Consider the following 15963-nt stretch of genomic DNA (forward strand, 5'->3'; position numbering starts at 1 on the left):
GTGGTCATGGCCGTGGTCGAGGAAGAAATGTTAATCATGATAGTTGTCTTGCACCAAATAATACCCTTCACCACTAGCAGTGTAAAAAGAAGGATGAAAAGCATAAAGCTTTGCAAAAGAAAAATCCAAAAAATAAATGTTGCGGATGTGGAGGAAAGGGACACTGATCACGTAGTTGTTGTACACCAAAGCATCTAGTTGAGCTTTATCAGGCCTCCGTCAAAAAGGCAGAAAAGAATGCTGAAGCAAAATTTATTTGTGAAGATAATATTGAGCCCATGCATCTAGATGTGGCAGATTTCTTTGAACTCCCTGAAGGAAAAATAGATCATCTGATCGGTAATGGATCGGTAATAACTTAGATATTTTCATCCATGTTGTTACTATTAGCTAATATAGTTCTGCTTCCATAGTTATGTAAATAAAGTTTATGTAATGCTTTGTTTAATAATAATATTATCTACTTTAATGTTCACTTTGTCAATTTGTTCATTTTTTAAGAATATATGGAAATTCGTCAAATTTTGTTTGGATCAATGACCAATCATGAAGATATTTGTGTGATTGATAGTGGAACAACTCACGCCATATTCAAAGATGAGAAATACTTTTCTCACTTGCTTAGGAAAAGGGAAAATATTAGTACAATTTCTGGCAATTCGAAATTGATTGAAGGCTCCGGAAGAGCTATTATATTTCTGCCCAAGGGAACGAAACTTGTTATAGAAGATGCATTATTCTTTTCTAAATCCCCAAGAAACTTATTAAGTTTCAAAGATATCCACCGTAATGGGTATCATGTTGAGTCACTAAATGAAATAAATAATGAATATCTTGGAATTACAAAGAATGTCTCCGATCAGAAACATGTTTTAGAGAAATTACCAACTTTGTCTTCTGGCCTGTATTATGCAGAAATTAGTATAATTGAAGCACACTCGATCATAAACCAGAAGTTTAATGATTCAAGTACTTTTGTGCTTTGGCATGACCGAATAGGTCACTCTGGATCAATAATGATGAAACGAATTATTGAAAATTCAAATAGGCATCCACTTAAGAACCTAGAGATTCTTGAAAGTGGTGAATTGTCATGTACCGCTTGTTTTCAAGGTAAATAATAGCTAAGCCATCACCAATGAAAGTTGACATTGAATCCCCTGCCTTTCTAAAGCACATACATGGGGATATATGTGGTCCTAATAGACACATCTTCAAGATAGTCTCATGTGTGTCCCCTATCGTCTCTCAACCCGGCGTTTATGAAATTATTGGCACAAGTTTCGCATTATCCCATTAAGGCTATACGCCTCGATAATGCCGGAGAATTTACATCCCAAGCTTTTGATTATTATTGTTTATCAGTTGGGATAAAAGTTGAACATCGTGTAACTCATGTTCATACCCAAAATAGCTTTGCTGAGTCATTTATTAAACGTCTACAATTAATAGCAAGACCGCCATATATGAAAACACAGTTGCCCACTACCTTTTGGGGTCATGCTATCCTACATGCAGCATCTCTTATTCGCCTCATACCGACTCATTATAATAAATACTCCCCGTCACAATTAGTATTTGGTCATGAACCAAATATTGCTCATCTCCGAATCTTTGGCTGTGCTGTGTATTTGTCGGTAGCACCACCACAACGCACTAAGATGGGCCCCCAAATAAGGTTAGGAATATACGTTGGTTTTGAATCACCCTCTATTATTCGTTACCTTAAGCCATTAACGAGAGATTTATTCACTGCTCGATTTGCCGATTGTTGATTTGATGAAACAAATTTTCCACAATAGTGGGAGAGAGAAAAGAAATCAAAAGAGAAACTGCGTGAAAAGTTTCATCATTTTCTCATTTTGATCCACGTACCCTTATATGTGAACAGGAGATCCAGAAGATCATCCACCTACAGAAAATAGCAAATCAAATGTCAGAAGCATTTACTGATTTGGAAGAATAACTAAGTCACATATCCTTGCAGAGAATGTGCCTATCCAAATTGGTGTCCCAAAGGGACAAACTACTAGTGTCATAGCATCTGAATCTCATACACACCTGAAGCTTGGTAGGCCATTGGGTTCCAATGATAAAAATCCTAGAAAAAAACACGAAAAATGATATGAATGACACTATGAAAGAATATCATGAAGATATTCAAGATATGATTAATCCTGATACTCCTGAAGATATCAGGGAACCTGAGACTCAAGTGAATAAAGAATTGTCATTACGTTTTTCTGGTGATGGGATAGATTTGAATCGATCGAAGATTATGATGGATAATGTTTTTGCATATAACATTGCACTGAATATTATGAAAGATATTGAGGATCAGTAACCTCAATCTATCGAAGAATGTAGACGAAGATATGATTGACCAAAATGGCAAGAGGCAATTCAATCAGCATTGAATTCACTTGCTAAACATGAAGTTTTTGGACCGATAGTCCAAACACCTAATGGTGTAAAATCAGTTGGCCACAAATGGGTCTTTGTGCGGAAAAGGGATAAGAGAAATGAAATTGTGAGATACAAGACACGCCTTATTGCACAAGGATTTTCTCAAAGACCCGGTATCGACTATGAAGAAACATATTCACCCGTTATGGATGGCATAACATTTCGATATCTCATCAATTTAGCTGTACATGAAAACCTTGAAATACATATGATGGATGTGGTTACTGCTTACCATTATGGCTCACTTGATAATGAAGTTTATATGAAAATTCCTGAAGGATTTAAAATGCCTGAGGCAATTAGTTCAAAGTCTCGAGAAATGTACTCAATCAAATTACAAAGTTCATTATATGGTTTAAAACAGTCAGGGTTCATGTGGTATAATCGTCTCAGTGAGTACTTGATAAATGAAGGTTATATAAATGATGCCATTTGTCCATGTGTTTTTATTAAGAAAACAAAATCAGAGTTTGTTATACTTGCTATTTATGTTGATGACATAAACCTAATTGGAACTCCAGAATAGCTCCAAAAGGCGATTGAATATTTAAAGAAAGAATTTGAGATGAAAGATCTCGAAAAAACAAAACTTTGCCTTTGACTGCAAATTGAACATTTAGCAGACGGGATCTTTATCTATCAATCTACTTATACCAAAAAAGTTTTAAAACAATTTTACATGAATAATGTGCACCCGTTAAGTACTCCAATGGTTGTTCGCTCACTTGAAACGAGTAAAGATCCGTTCTGACCTCAGGATGAAAATGAAGAACTTCTTGATCCTGAAGTACCATATCTTTGTGCAATTGGTGCACTTATGTATCTTGCTAATTTGCTATTAATTTGCTAGCAAGATATAGCTCTTCTCCTACACGAAGACATTGGAACGGAACTAAGAATATATTGCTAGATCTGAAGGGAACTACCGATATGGGTCTATTTTATGCTAAGAATGGTAGTGCAGATCTTGTTGGCTATGTAGGTGCAAGTTATTTATCTGATCCACATAAAGCTCGATCTCAGACAGGCTACCTGTTTACATGCAGAGGTACTGCTATATTGTGACGATCTACAAAGAAGACCATTGTTGCTACTTCTTCGAATCATGCTGAGATAATAGCTATTCATGAAGCAAGTAGAGAATGTGTGTGGTTGAGATCAGTGATACATTTCATCAAAGAAAGATGTGGTTTGAGGTATGATGCAAAAAGACCCACAGTATTATATGAAGACAATGTTGCATGCATAACTCAATTAAAAGGAGGCTTCATAAAAGGAGATAGAATGAAGCACATTTCACCAAAATTATTATTCACACATGATCTCCAGAAGAATGGTGATATTGATGTGCAACAAATCCGTTCAAGTGACAATCCTGCAAATTTGTTCACCATGACAATCCTGTAGATTTGTTCACCAAATCTTTGCGAACTTCAACTCTTAAGAAGATGATATTGAAGATTGGAATGTGAAGACTCTGACATCTGAATTTTGGTTTTCGTCAGGGAGAGTAAAATACGCGTTGTACTCTTTTTCCCTTAACCAATGTTTTGTCCCATTGGATTTTCCTGTTAAGGTTTTTAATGTGGCAGCTCTTAAAGCGTATTACTAGTTATGTGCACTCTTTTTCCCACGGGGTTTTTCCTAATAAAATTTTAACGAGGCACTTCATCTAATTAATGGACATCCAAAGGGGAGTGTTGTAAATTGGATGTCCACCAAGTAAACTTGGATGGCAAGAAAACTCGGCCACTAAGTTTGCTTGGGCAATAAGGAGTTCCATTTGTAGAATGTTATATAGACTGTGAAATCTCTCTCTCTAAATCTCTCTTAAGTTAAATGTTGAATAATATATCAATCTCTTTCTGTATAATTGTCTTTGGTCTATATACTTTATAGCCTTTATTTTATAACAATTTTCAATTAATTTGGAGTGTAGTTGAGGAAGACCACTTACCGTAATAATCATATGTAGTTTAAGTACATAATTCATTTCATATACCTAATCTAAGAACTAGGTATTCTCGTCAAAATGCTTCATGACTTGAAGGTTATAAGTTTAAAATGAAGAAAGAAGAATTCTAAATTCTATTAAAGTTCTCTGCTAAATAATGTTTTTCGGCATAAGAATTTTTTTACTGTTGGAAGCGAGCTATAAATTTCTGCTTCTTCCAAGAAACAAAAGCAGAAAGTCATTTCTTTCAAGAAACTAATATTCTTCTCAAAATCTTATATTTACTAAACGCTATTTTTCATTAGTTTAACCCATATATCTCTTAAATATAAATACAATCCTTACCTCCTCTTCCTTTTTTTTTTTCAATATATATATATATATATATATATATATATATATATATATATATATATATATATATATATATATATATGTCCCTGTATAAATACCAATAGTTAATAGCTATTTGTTTAACAAAAAGTTGTGTTCTCATATAAAGTAACTAATATGGTTTAAATCATCTTTATACTTGTTTTTGAGAGGATTTTCTAGATGTTGTGTATCTTAATAACCTATATTCTAATCCTGATATTATGTCTATTAATTCTTGTAACCTTGGATGATTTTCTTTAGAATTACTTAATCTAATATACTCTGGGTATAGCCTATTTAGTTCTTGTTTAACTTCTAAATAATGATCTTGCATATATTATCCTAACGAATAAACTTTTTTTGTCTTTCTATATATCTAATATATTCTTCTACTGCCGAATATTTACGTATTTGGATCTTGTCTTAAAAACCGTATTTTCCAAAGGAGATTATTTCTAAAACTTGGGAGATAATTCTCGAAAACATTTGTGTTAGCTTCTAGAACTTCTCTATGTACGGTTTCTAAGTAATTAACGTATTTAGTAAGAAATCTTCTTGTTTTTCTAGTGTTTCTTAGTTTTTGTCGAGTAAGGTATATCATAAGATAATGAAAACTTATGTATTTACTAAAACTATGTTGTCTCATAGAAATTTATATATATATATAGTATATATATATATATATATATATATATATATATATATATATATATATATATATATATATATATATTTTAAGGTCCAAAAATCTTTTGGCTCTGATATCAAAAGGAGAGGGGGGTTATGTTTTTTTCAATATTTTAAAATTTCAAAGAAAGTTCAAAGAACTCAGTGGAAAATTTAATGTAGTTTTTATCAAATGTTTAAACAATCCAGGTTTTTGTATATCTTTAATACGAAAATCTCAACTGAAGTCTATGACTTAACAACTGGTTAAGGCTTTCCATCATCGAAAATCAAGAAAAATGAAAACTAAGAAAGAAAAAGGAAAATCAAAAAAAAATAAGGATGAAAAAAACTTGTTTATATTATTGTTTTTACGCTGATCTATCCTTTTGTGGGAGAAAATTAAACTCCATTGCTACTTTATTAAACCTTACTTTATCCATATTGTCTTCTAGCCATTGCTGCTCTTTTCAACGAATCTTTCTTTTCTTCTTTTGTCTTTGGCTATCATAATTACCTCTTTTACTAATTTCTTCACGTGTCTAAAGTATGTAGTGCAATGGAATCAAAACTCATTCGAGGAAAATCTACGTCATTTGGATCTTGCGAGTTTTGAAAGGCATACTTTTGGTTATCTTAATTAAAAATTTACCGTGTCTCCTTCAAGATCCGAACTATGGTGGCGATATCCCTGGACTTGGAGATAATGTCGGATTAGGATTTTTGGACTATATGTTTATCTTAAAGGCACACTTTTCTTCTTTTGTCCGAAAAAATCTTTCTAATGTCTAAGAAAATTTTTTTAACTATATTCTATTTTCTCATTCTTTTCTTCTTGGCAAGTATGGTGAGGGGCGACTTTTGGTGACATTTTTTTTTTTTTTTTTTACTTTTAAGGCGTACTTTGTAGAGGTATTCCTTAAGGAAAAGTTTTGCCCCGTAATTATGTTCCCCTCTTTTAGTCCTTGGAAGTTGTACGGAGAGATGAACATCCTGAGACATCTTTTTTTTGGCAAAGTATACTTTTGGTTATGCCATCAACGAATTTGATAAGTCTTTACCGACTACCGTTTGAACCTTTAGACTAGTTATATCCTTATCCGATACAATGGATCTCTTTAGCCGCATTCATAGGGGGACCCAAAACATCCCGTAAAGCATCACTCATCCATTTTAGACCACCCCGAGATGGAAAATCAAATTAATGGATGAACTTTGTTCTAGATTTTCACTAACTTGGATTAGAACTTGGTGTGATTTTCAACTCTAGTGAAGATGATGATGATGATGATGATAATGTTCTAACATCTTTACTTGCTATATATATATATTAAATGTTAACTAAATAGAAAGTTAATTAAAATCCTTTTTAGAAAAAAATATTTAAAATTATTTCTTTGGTTAAATAATACTAATGGTAAAATGAACCTTAAGACATCTTTTCAACATTGACCATCAAAAATACTTTTTGAAAAGATTGGACAAACACAACCAGTTTATCAAATACTAAAAGAAGTAGTTCTCACATGAATTGACCAAACACAAATTGCTTATCTCTAAAAATTCATTTTCTTTTTTTGAAAAGGTATTTTAACAAAAGTGTTTATCAAAATAAATTATTTTAAAAACTTGATCAAACAGACTCTAAATTTGTTGCTTACTCAAGCAGTCAGCAGTGCAGAGTTAGGAGTCAATTGGGTTCAATTGAATCCCCTTAGCCAGACATTTGTTTTGTGCAAAAAGTGGACAAATAAACTTTTCTTTTTGTTATATATGAATTTGGAATCCTTTTACGCAAGAAAAGGCTATATTGTAGCCGCCTTAGGTCAAAAGTTAAAAAATTTCTAGGTATAACAATCCAGTAGTATTTTTTTAAAATCCTTTATGTTCATTTCCAAATGAATAAAAACTCAGTTTTCTTTTAGGGTGTTGTTTTACCATATTAGCTTTCATGTGCCCATCTAGAATGCAACTTGTTTCCTCTAGAAAGCACGGTATAGCAGGATTTGACCAAAACAATGACCATTGCTCTGCTCTTTCCATAATATTGTGTCAAGGGTTGACTATACATAGTTACACGAGTCAAGCTAGTTAGTTAGCTTTTGTCATGCCAACAGTTAGTTACAGGTTGTTACTTTAATTAGAAGCAACTATCAGATTGATTCTCTTCCAATTCTCTATAAATCATTGTACAATACATTCATCAATTGAATATACTACATTTTCCTATTGAATTTTATTCTTCATCTTCTTTTCTTTTCATCTTTCGTAGTTTGTCCACTCGAATTTCTCTGTAAAATTCCCGTCCAGATGCTAAAACCTCGGATTCCTGCATCTTGGATAACATACACTGGGCAATTAAAGTTCCTAGCAATTGTAGTAGTTACCTCCATTTTTCTGGTCATTTCAATTCCATGCTTGGCTCACTAATATTTTGACAGTTGTCCTCAACCTGGATCACAAATAATCCAATTCTTTCATACTATTGGGTCGTTCCTCATTTTTAACTCATGGCCCAAGTACCTTTCAGCATCTAAGCCCAATAGAATAATCAGAAATGGGCATGTTCACCACAACATAAGTGGATATTCTTATTTCTTAGCATTCTCCATTCAGAAATCCAGTGATCTTGCATTCATCAGATTATAGGTTCTTTTTCTGTTCCCTTGCCACAGAAAGTCCATCCTCTCCTCATCCATTCTCTTTTTCCGCCCTTTCTAGTATAGGAGTTGAGAATAAAGAAATAGGTATTGTTTCTTCCAGTTTGCAAGTGTTCTTTCAAAAATTTCCAAAAGTTCTGCCCATATCATTTCTAACTTATAAATGGTCCCCAGTGGAATGCAAAGGTATTTTGTAGGTAAGCTCGCAATAATATTGACTAGCTTTTGTGCCAAGTCTTGTATATTGCTAACTTCATTTGCTGGAAAAATGTAACTTTTTTCAGAAGGTCGATATGCAGACATTTAGCCATTCTTCTATACTAAAGTATTTATTGTTGGAGAATATTATCCGAGAACACAAAAATATATGAAGAGCACAATCATGAATGCTTGAAAATATGAACAACGAACATAGGATTGGAGGCTTGAAACACGTATGAAACGCTTTCCTAAAAGCGATATTTGCTCCCTCTCCTCTGCGAGATTGTTATGGGATTGTGCGCAAATAGTTTTAGTGGATATGACAAGCCTATGAGTTACTGCGCTAAGCAAATAGTGAAGAAATTATATTAGAAAGCAAGAACTTAGAACTTGATCTTTTTGGAATTGGCGAAGAAAGAGTGTTTTTTTAATTCTTCACAACTAAAACCAATTGTCTTTAAATAGACAGGAGGAGTTACAGTTAATTAGAAAAGGTACATCCTTTCACTAAAAAGACACCTTTCTATTTAAAACTCTTTATATATTTAAATAAAATCCCAACATTTATCATCATGTTAAGACCTTCAATGATCAATACACAAGAAAGAGATAAAATATCTTCATCCAAAAAAAAAAAATATCTCCTTTTCTTCAGCCCACCTGGAACTAAGAAGAAACCGGCCGGGGGGATCTGTTGATCAAAAGCCAAAGAGGAAAACTTGAATGTTGAAATGCAAATCTGATCCAATAAATTCATTTGCTAACAAAATCTATGTCTATAAGCATATTTAAAGAGAAATCCCCAATAAACATGACTATGTATGTGATCGTACTACTAAAAGTATTCGATACGACTATCCTGATATACTTGAAGGTTGTTTGAATGCTGATTTGATTAATGATGAAACAACTATTTGAACTTCTAGAAAGAAAAAAATTCTCTTGTTTAACAAAAGTTCTAAGAAATCTGTTAAATATATTTTGTAATGTTGTCATAATCCGTGCCACTTCTATGCTCTGTGATAACGAGTTCATGTCTCAAACATAATGAAATGCCTAAACATATAAATTGAGATATGAGTATACAATGAATATAATAGGTGTAGCCATCATCACATAAGTTAGGTCAAAAAGAACAGTTTAGCAGATGAATTGACAATATCACTGCTAAATGACACTATCAATCCATGGGAACCCTGCCTTACTCAAGATAAGCATTAGTTTTAAGTTTCAAGGGTTAACACATTAAGTTAATTGAATAACTACTAATGGCACAAATGGTACTCGAGATCTCCTCCTGAGTAATGCCTAATTGCTTATTTAGTACGTACATATACTCAATGTCCTTATTCCACAGTGCTACACATCAAGTGTGGAGAAATCTTCAAGCAGATCCGAAAAAGATCCAAGAACATTTGAGAACCCTGTACTCTGAAGCTTGTAGTTGTTTAGATGCCTATTTTGCAGCAAGAACATTGACATGAAACAAATTCGCAGCAAGAAACATTGACATGAAACAATTTCTCAGCAAGATACATTGACATGAAACAATTGCTAGTTAACCACACACCCAATGTCAGAGATAAATTTCGCACGGAGAAAGAATATTTCTAGTAAATGGATTGAGTATGTTCATGAGAAAACACCTCGTGAGTTGGAACACATTTACAACGAGGTGTTCAAGACCCAAAGGCACAACTTTATTATAATGTTGACAAATTTTACCTGTTACATAAACAAAACTCAAGGAAGAAAGTAGATATTGTAGATATTCTCAAATCTGCACATGAAATTCCCGCTGATGCAAATGATAGTCTCCAAGATTCCAAAGAACTCCCCTTTATTGGCTGACAAACACCAATCTTAAAAGAATTCCCCCGAGTAGTGTTTTCCACAATAGTGACTAGAATCTTCATTCTTTCTGAACTTGATAAAGGCTGTTCCGATGCATTTGAATCATCTGTCCCCTTAAACTCCATTCTGTCAGCTGTGAGATATATGTCTTTAATAATAAATCCCCACATTCCTCAACAAGAGCTTTCTCTGCACCACTCACCCTAGCTAGTTCAGAAATTAAACTTTCTGTTTCTTCTGCCTTTCGCATAAAGTTCTGAATTTGCAAACCGATCATTTCCATCACCTTTGTAGATGAACTAAGAGACTCTCCCAACTCTCTTATGTCAACCTGAACTTCCGCGCCGATAGGAAGTCTAAGAGAGCAATTGCGTAAGGCATCAGTTGTACCAGATAGAGAAGTTGAGTAATCCTCTTCCAGGTTATCCCATTCCTGAAGACATGGTAATTGTGATTCAACAATAGTGGATAAAGCTTTGATCCTTCGCAAAAACCCAAGTTCAGCGCGTTTCTGGTAAACAGATTCGCGTAAATCTGACAACTGGTGTGCAAAGGAATAAAGTTTTGTCTCGCTATCCTGTCTTTGGGAGCGCATGGAGGCCTCAGCTTTGGCATTTGCAAATCGCCACTGAAGGTAATGATTGTAGAGCAACTTCAATGAATGCACATCTCCCTGATCGCTGAAGCCCTTCCTTCCTTTCCTTGCATCTGGTCCCAATTTATTGGAGGTTGGATGTGGAGGCAAGCAAAGACTCCCCATTTTGAAAGATGATCTAGAAGGGATGGAAGCAAGCATGTCATTTTGTTTAACAGTTTGCCAAACGGAGGAATTTTCATTGCCGGCTGTTGGCAAATGCAGTGAACGAGCGCAAGTAGATGAAGATTTATAAGAACTGCATTCATCAATTGTTCTACTGTTATTGTCTCTATTTCTCTCTGTAAGACATCTATCGATCTCGGACATAGACGACCTCATCGTTGATAGTGTCCGCGTCTTAATGCTCTGGGCGCAAACTGGAGAATTCGGGCATGAACTTCCCTTAGTAGTAGTAGCAGTAGCACAAGAATCTACATCATGACTAGTCGAAACTTTTGAAAGCTTTCTGGAGATTAATGCTCCATCATCCTGAGACACCCTACAAGGATTTAAAGGTGTAGCAGTAGCCTCCCGCAATAGTTTATCAGCGGCACTGACTGCTTCTCCAGGGGTATTGGTTGGACAGTGCCGGTGTGAAGACTGAGGAGTGAACTTATATCTCGACGGGACAACCCTAGCACCACCAGCCACGGTAGGTGTGTCAAGTCTTGAGGAGGTCTTGCTACTTTTTGATTGCAAAGCATCTGCAAGTTGTTGCTGATGTGATCTGGTGCCTCCATTTTCCTTGGAATTTTTAATTTGCTTTCTCTGAGTGCAGACCGGAGAATTCGGGCATGAAGTGCTCTCAGTAGTAGCAGCAGCAGCACCAACATCTACAGCATTCCCCGTTGAAACTTTCGAGAGCTTTTTATGGACAATTGCTCCATCACCACTGGTCACTGAACAAGGATTTATAGGAGTACCAGTAACCTCCTGCAACAGTTTAGCAGCAGCACTGACCGATGCATATCCAGGATTACTTGTTGAACTAGAGCGGACTAAAGACTGAGGAGTTTGCCTATATCTAGACGGGATAATCCTAGCAGCACCTGTCATAGGGGTGTCAGGCCTCGAGGACATCTTACCACCCCTCGACTGAATAACATCTGGGAGCTGCTGTGGTTGTATTCTGGCGCCTTCATTTTCCTTCGAAACATCTACAGGTTGCTGCCTTCGCTGAACAGTGGACATTACTGCTTTGTAACTGAGGCAGCTTGATCCTATTGAAAAAATTGTAATCAGTATAATACTATAACATGAACAGATATATCAACAGATCATGCATATATGGATGCTTCTGCTCGCTAAAATCAAGAAAATTGAAAATACCAAATACATCTTAATACAAAAATTACTAAACAGCAGCAACCGAAAGAAGCACTTGATATGCCAGACGATCCTGCAGACTAATGACAGGTTGCTACAGAAAAAAATACATGAACTAAGAAATGCCCAAAAAACATGAATCCACCTCATATACCAATAAATTCCTCCAGATATTGCTGTCAAGCTTCAAAAAACTAGCCTTTAGGGCACACACACACACACAGATATATATATATATATATATATATATACCTTTAAGGTGCACTATGAATCAAATGATTTCAAATAACTAGATTTAAGTTAATTAGAAAATGAAACACATACTGCTGAAAACTCATACTCCATACAACAATAATACAGTTCTAATATTTTCTTTTATGACCTTAATCTCTTATCCATATAGATTTTGACAAAAATATTAAGAAGAAATGTTTACTGCAGCGGAGTCATAATAATCAAATGAGTAGCCAAACAAAATGCACATGGGCATGTAAAAAATCACTAAAAACCCTATGAACAAATAAGAACCCAATTCAAATACTTCTATTCTACCCATTACAAAACACTCAAACAAAAAAATGGATTTGCATTATGTTGAAATTAATAAATTGCGGAGAAAGAAAAAAGGAACTTACAATTCTGAATGCAGCGTATAGAAGAAGTTTCAATTGAAATTTCAGAAAGGAATTGGAGTAACTAACTGCCCCTTCTTCTCCTACTAGGGTCAAATGAGGAATTTTGACAAAAAAACAAAGGACAGAGTGATGATGTGAGAGGAAGTGAAACAGACAACATTAAACTGCTGTGATAAAAATAGCCGTTTGAAGAGAGTGAAATAACTAGCCGTTGGCGATATATCCGGCCGATAATGGACCAAAAGGCGTAAAATTATCGCCCATTGGGTCCGGGCCCATTAGAAAGGAGCTTTGACTGAGATGGGTCTGGCTGGACAACAATAATTCCAAAAGGGGTCATTCGCACAAATGTCCCTACTTCGGGTGGTCTTCAATTTTTTCCCCTCAACTTGTGATTTTTTTATTTTTTCCTTTCGGCACTTTTCGCGCGATATAAGTTTATGTTTTCGCATCATAATATATCAAAAGTTATGTAAGACACAATAAAACTTTTAAAACTCAACAAAAAAAGGCCAAAAACACATCAAGCTCAACAAAAACAGGTATGTTATTCAATTAAAAAATGATAAAGAGCATATGCCCCAAAAATCATAACTCCAGTTTCTGGACACTCAACAAATTCTGAAAATACTACACAACTTATACTGCATAACTTAATTCGTACAGAACTTATGCCGAGCGAAGCAAAAGTTCAGTTTCCGAAGATAAATGTTATAGAACTTATGTCAAGTGAAGCAGATCTAGATATTTTCATTAAATAAGCAGTAGGGACAAAAGCTAAAGACCAGTGCATTTGAAGGATAATCTGTGCAAAAACTTCAATCCAAAAAGTGTTGAGCCTGGCTAGAATTGTGTTGGGCCTAGCTATAGTTTGTAGGAAATTTCGACGGGCAATTTGCAGGATCGTCGTTCGCTGGGGGTGGTCTTTAATATTTGTCCCTCAAATTGGTGGTCTTTAACTTTTTCCCTTCGCTAAAAATTTCTTAATTTCAGGTTCGAACGCTCGCTCAGTCAAAAATTTTAAAAAAATTCGCAAGGTAGAGTTTGGATTCGCAAAGCAGAGTTCAAAACTCTGCCTTAAGGCAGAATTTGCAAAATTTTGCCTTGCGAATCCAAACATCTGCCTTGCGATTTTTTTTTATTTTTTATTAGATTTTTATATCGGTTCGAACCCATAACTCCTTAGAAGGGTATTAGGCGAAGGGCAAAACTTAAAAACCACCAATTTGAAGGCCAAAAATTAAAGACCACCCCAAACGGAGGTCAATCCGCGCAAAAAAATGAATTTCGACGTTCATAGTTGGTTCTTCTTTTTCTCTTTTGACAAGTATTGAAATATGTTTGATTTATGGGAAAATTTCATAAATGACTAACTTGGAAGCGTTATTTATGCATTTTAGCTACATTTTACCTATTTACATGACGTAGCAAACATATAGCAAAACTCAGCACTTGTTACTTATTGTATTTGCGTTGCTGTATTCACGAATACAGTCATTAAAATTTGCTGAATTTTGTATTCAATTTAAATGTATTCAACTCAACTGTATTCATTATAGTTACTTTTATAATGTATTCACTTTATTAAATTTAATCGGTTGTATACAAAACACATAATTTTGCACTAAAAAAGTTAATGAATACACTCAAAAATTGAATACAAAGAAATAAAATTTACTCTATTCATTTGTATACACTTCAAAAATCAATGTATTCATTTGTATACAAGAAATAAAATTAACGAATACACTCAAAAAACATAATACAAGAAAAAAAAAAAAATACACAAAACACTGAATATTATGCCAGAAAAATATGAATACACTGAATTGTATGCTAAAAAATTAATGAATACACTAAAAAGAAACATGATTTTCCAGATACGGCACCGAAATCTGACTGGAAAGGTCACCGTTAGCTAGATTCCGGCAAAGCAAAATCTGACCGTTTAACTGAGTATATCCGGTTAGATTCGGCCAAGATCTAATCGGATCTAACCGTCAAAAGCCACCGTCGGCAAGTTCGCCGTCAACAACAACAAGTTTCGCTGTCGGCCAGTTCGCCGTCAACAACAGGTCGTCATCGGCTAGTTCGCCGTCAACAACAACAACATCGTTGGCCAGTTTCGCCGTCAGCAAAATCATTCTCGAATAAAATCTTATAAGTAATTATCAATAAAATTATGAAATTCCTAAATCAATGGCATTTTTAAAGTCAAACAACAAGTTGGAAATGGCATCAATTCAGTTATGAGAAGAAGGGATGCCAACTGGATGAGAAGGTTGAAAATTGAAAATTGCTGACAGTTCCTTAAAAATTTCGGCGAAGACGGAGTTTGATTGAAGCTCCTCACCTTGCGAATCCAAACATCCGCCTTGCGTAGGGGGTGGGGGAGAGGGAGAAAGAGAGATGAGAGGGTTAGGTTGGAAGTGAATAATGTGATATGGGATATTCTACTTTGTATATATATGTAGCTATAAGTTGTATTTAACATACTCTCTCTGTTTCAATTTATGTGAACCTATTTCCTTTCGAAATAAATTCACTCTATTCATTTGTATACATTTTAAAAATCGTCATTTGTATACAAGAATAAAATTAATTTCAAAAATACAAGAAAATAAAAATAAAATGAATGACCTCTTTTCTAATTTGGAAACAAATTCACTTTATGCAATGATTTACAACCACACAAATATTCAAGACTTATTTTAAACCACGAGTTTCAAAAGTCTTTACTCTTTCTTAAATGTCGTGGCTAGTCAAATGGATTTACATAAATTGAAACAGAGGGAGTATTATAATTAGCTATGAGATGTAATTATTTTAAACTATAGCTACTAATATAAATATGTAGTAGAGTTAGTTATGCCATGTAGTTATGCTCGAGGCATACTAGCAGGGCTTGACTAGAATCGTAGAAAGAAGCTGGGGAGAAAGATCACTGACTCGGCTCGGAGCGAGTTTGCATATGTTGTAAATAGAAAGAGAGAAACCTACTTCCGATTATTCCTTAATTTATTTCCGATTACACTGTTTGATTTGAAAACAAACCATATTTCGTTTGTTATTCAAATGAATCAAGTTATTTTCGAAATTTAGCTTCGTGCCGGTGGTTTACAATAATTTGATTCATTGTATTAAGAATTTAAGGTATGGATATTCGGTGCATCAATTAAAACACGCATT

The 15963-nt window shown here is 34.5% G+C and overlaps 1 protein-coding gene across 1 annotated transcript; it reads right to left on the minus strand.

Annotated features, from left to right (window-relative positions):
• Nucleotides 1–9898: 9898 nt before the first annotated feature.
• On the minus strand, nt 9899–12810 carry LOC132030174 (protein ENDOSPERM DEFECTIVE 1-like). The gene is made up of 2 exons (XM_059419698.1): nt 12775–12810; nt 9899–12033 (listed from the first exon to the last, which is right to left on the minus strand). The coding sequence occupies exon 2, from the start codon at nt 12002–12004 to the stop codon at nt 10235–10237; it is 1770 nt and encodes a 589-aa protein (XP_059275681.1). The 5' UTR covers nt 12005–12033; nt 12775–12810; the 3' UTR covers nt 9899–10234.
• Nucleotides 12811–15963: the final 3153 nt, after the last annotated feature.

The sequence above is a fragment of the Lycium ferocissimum genome, chromosome 9 (genome assembly GCF_029784015.1).
Source record: "Lycium ferocissimum isolate CSIRO_LF1 chromosome 9, AGI_CSIRO_Lferr_CH_V1, whole genome shotgun sequence".
NCBI lineage: Eukaryota > Viridiplantae > Streptophyta > Magnoliopsida > Solanales > Solanaceae > Lycium > Lycium ferocissimum.

Bases quoted from the DNA above. Each gene is read 5' to 3' on its own strand.
- LOC132030174 (XM_059419698.1), bottom strand. From the start codon at position 12,004: ATGTCCACTGTTCAGCGAAGGCAGCAACCTGTAGATGTTTCGAAGGAA.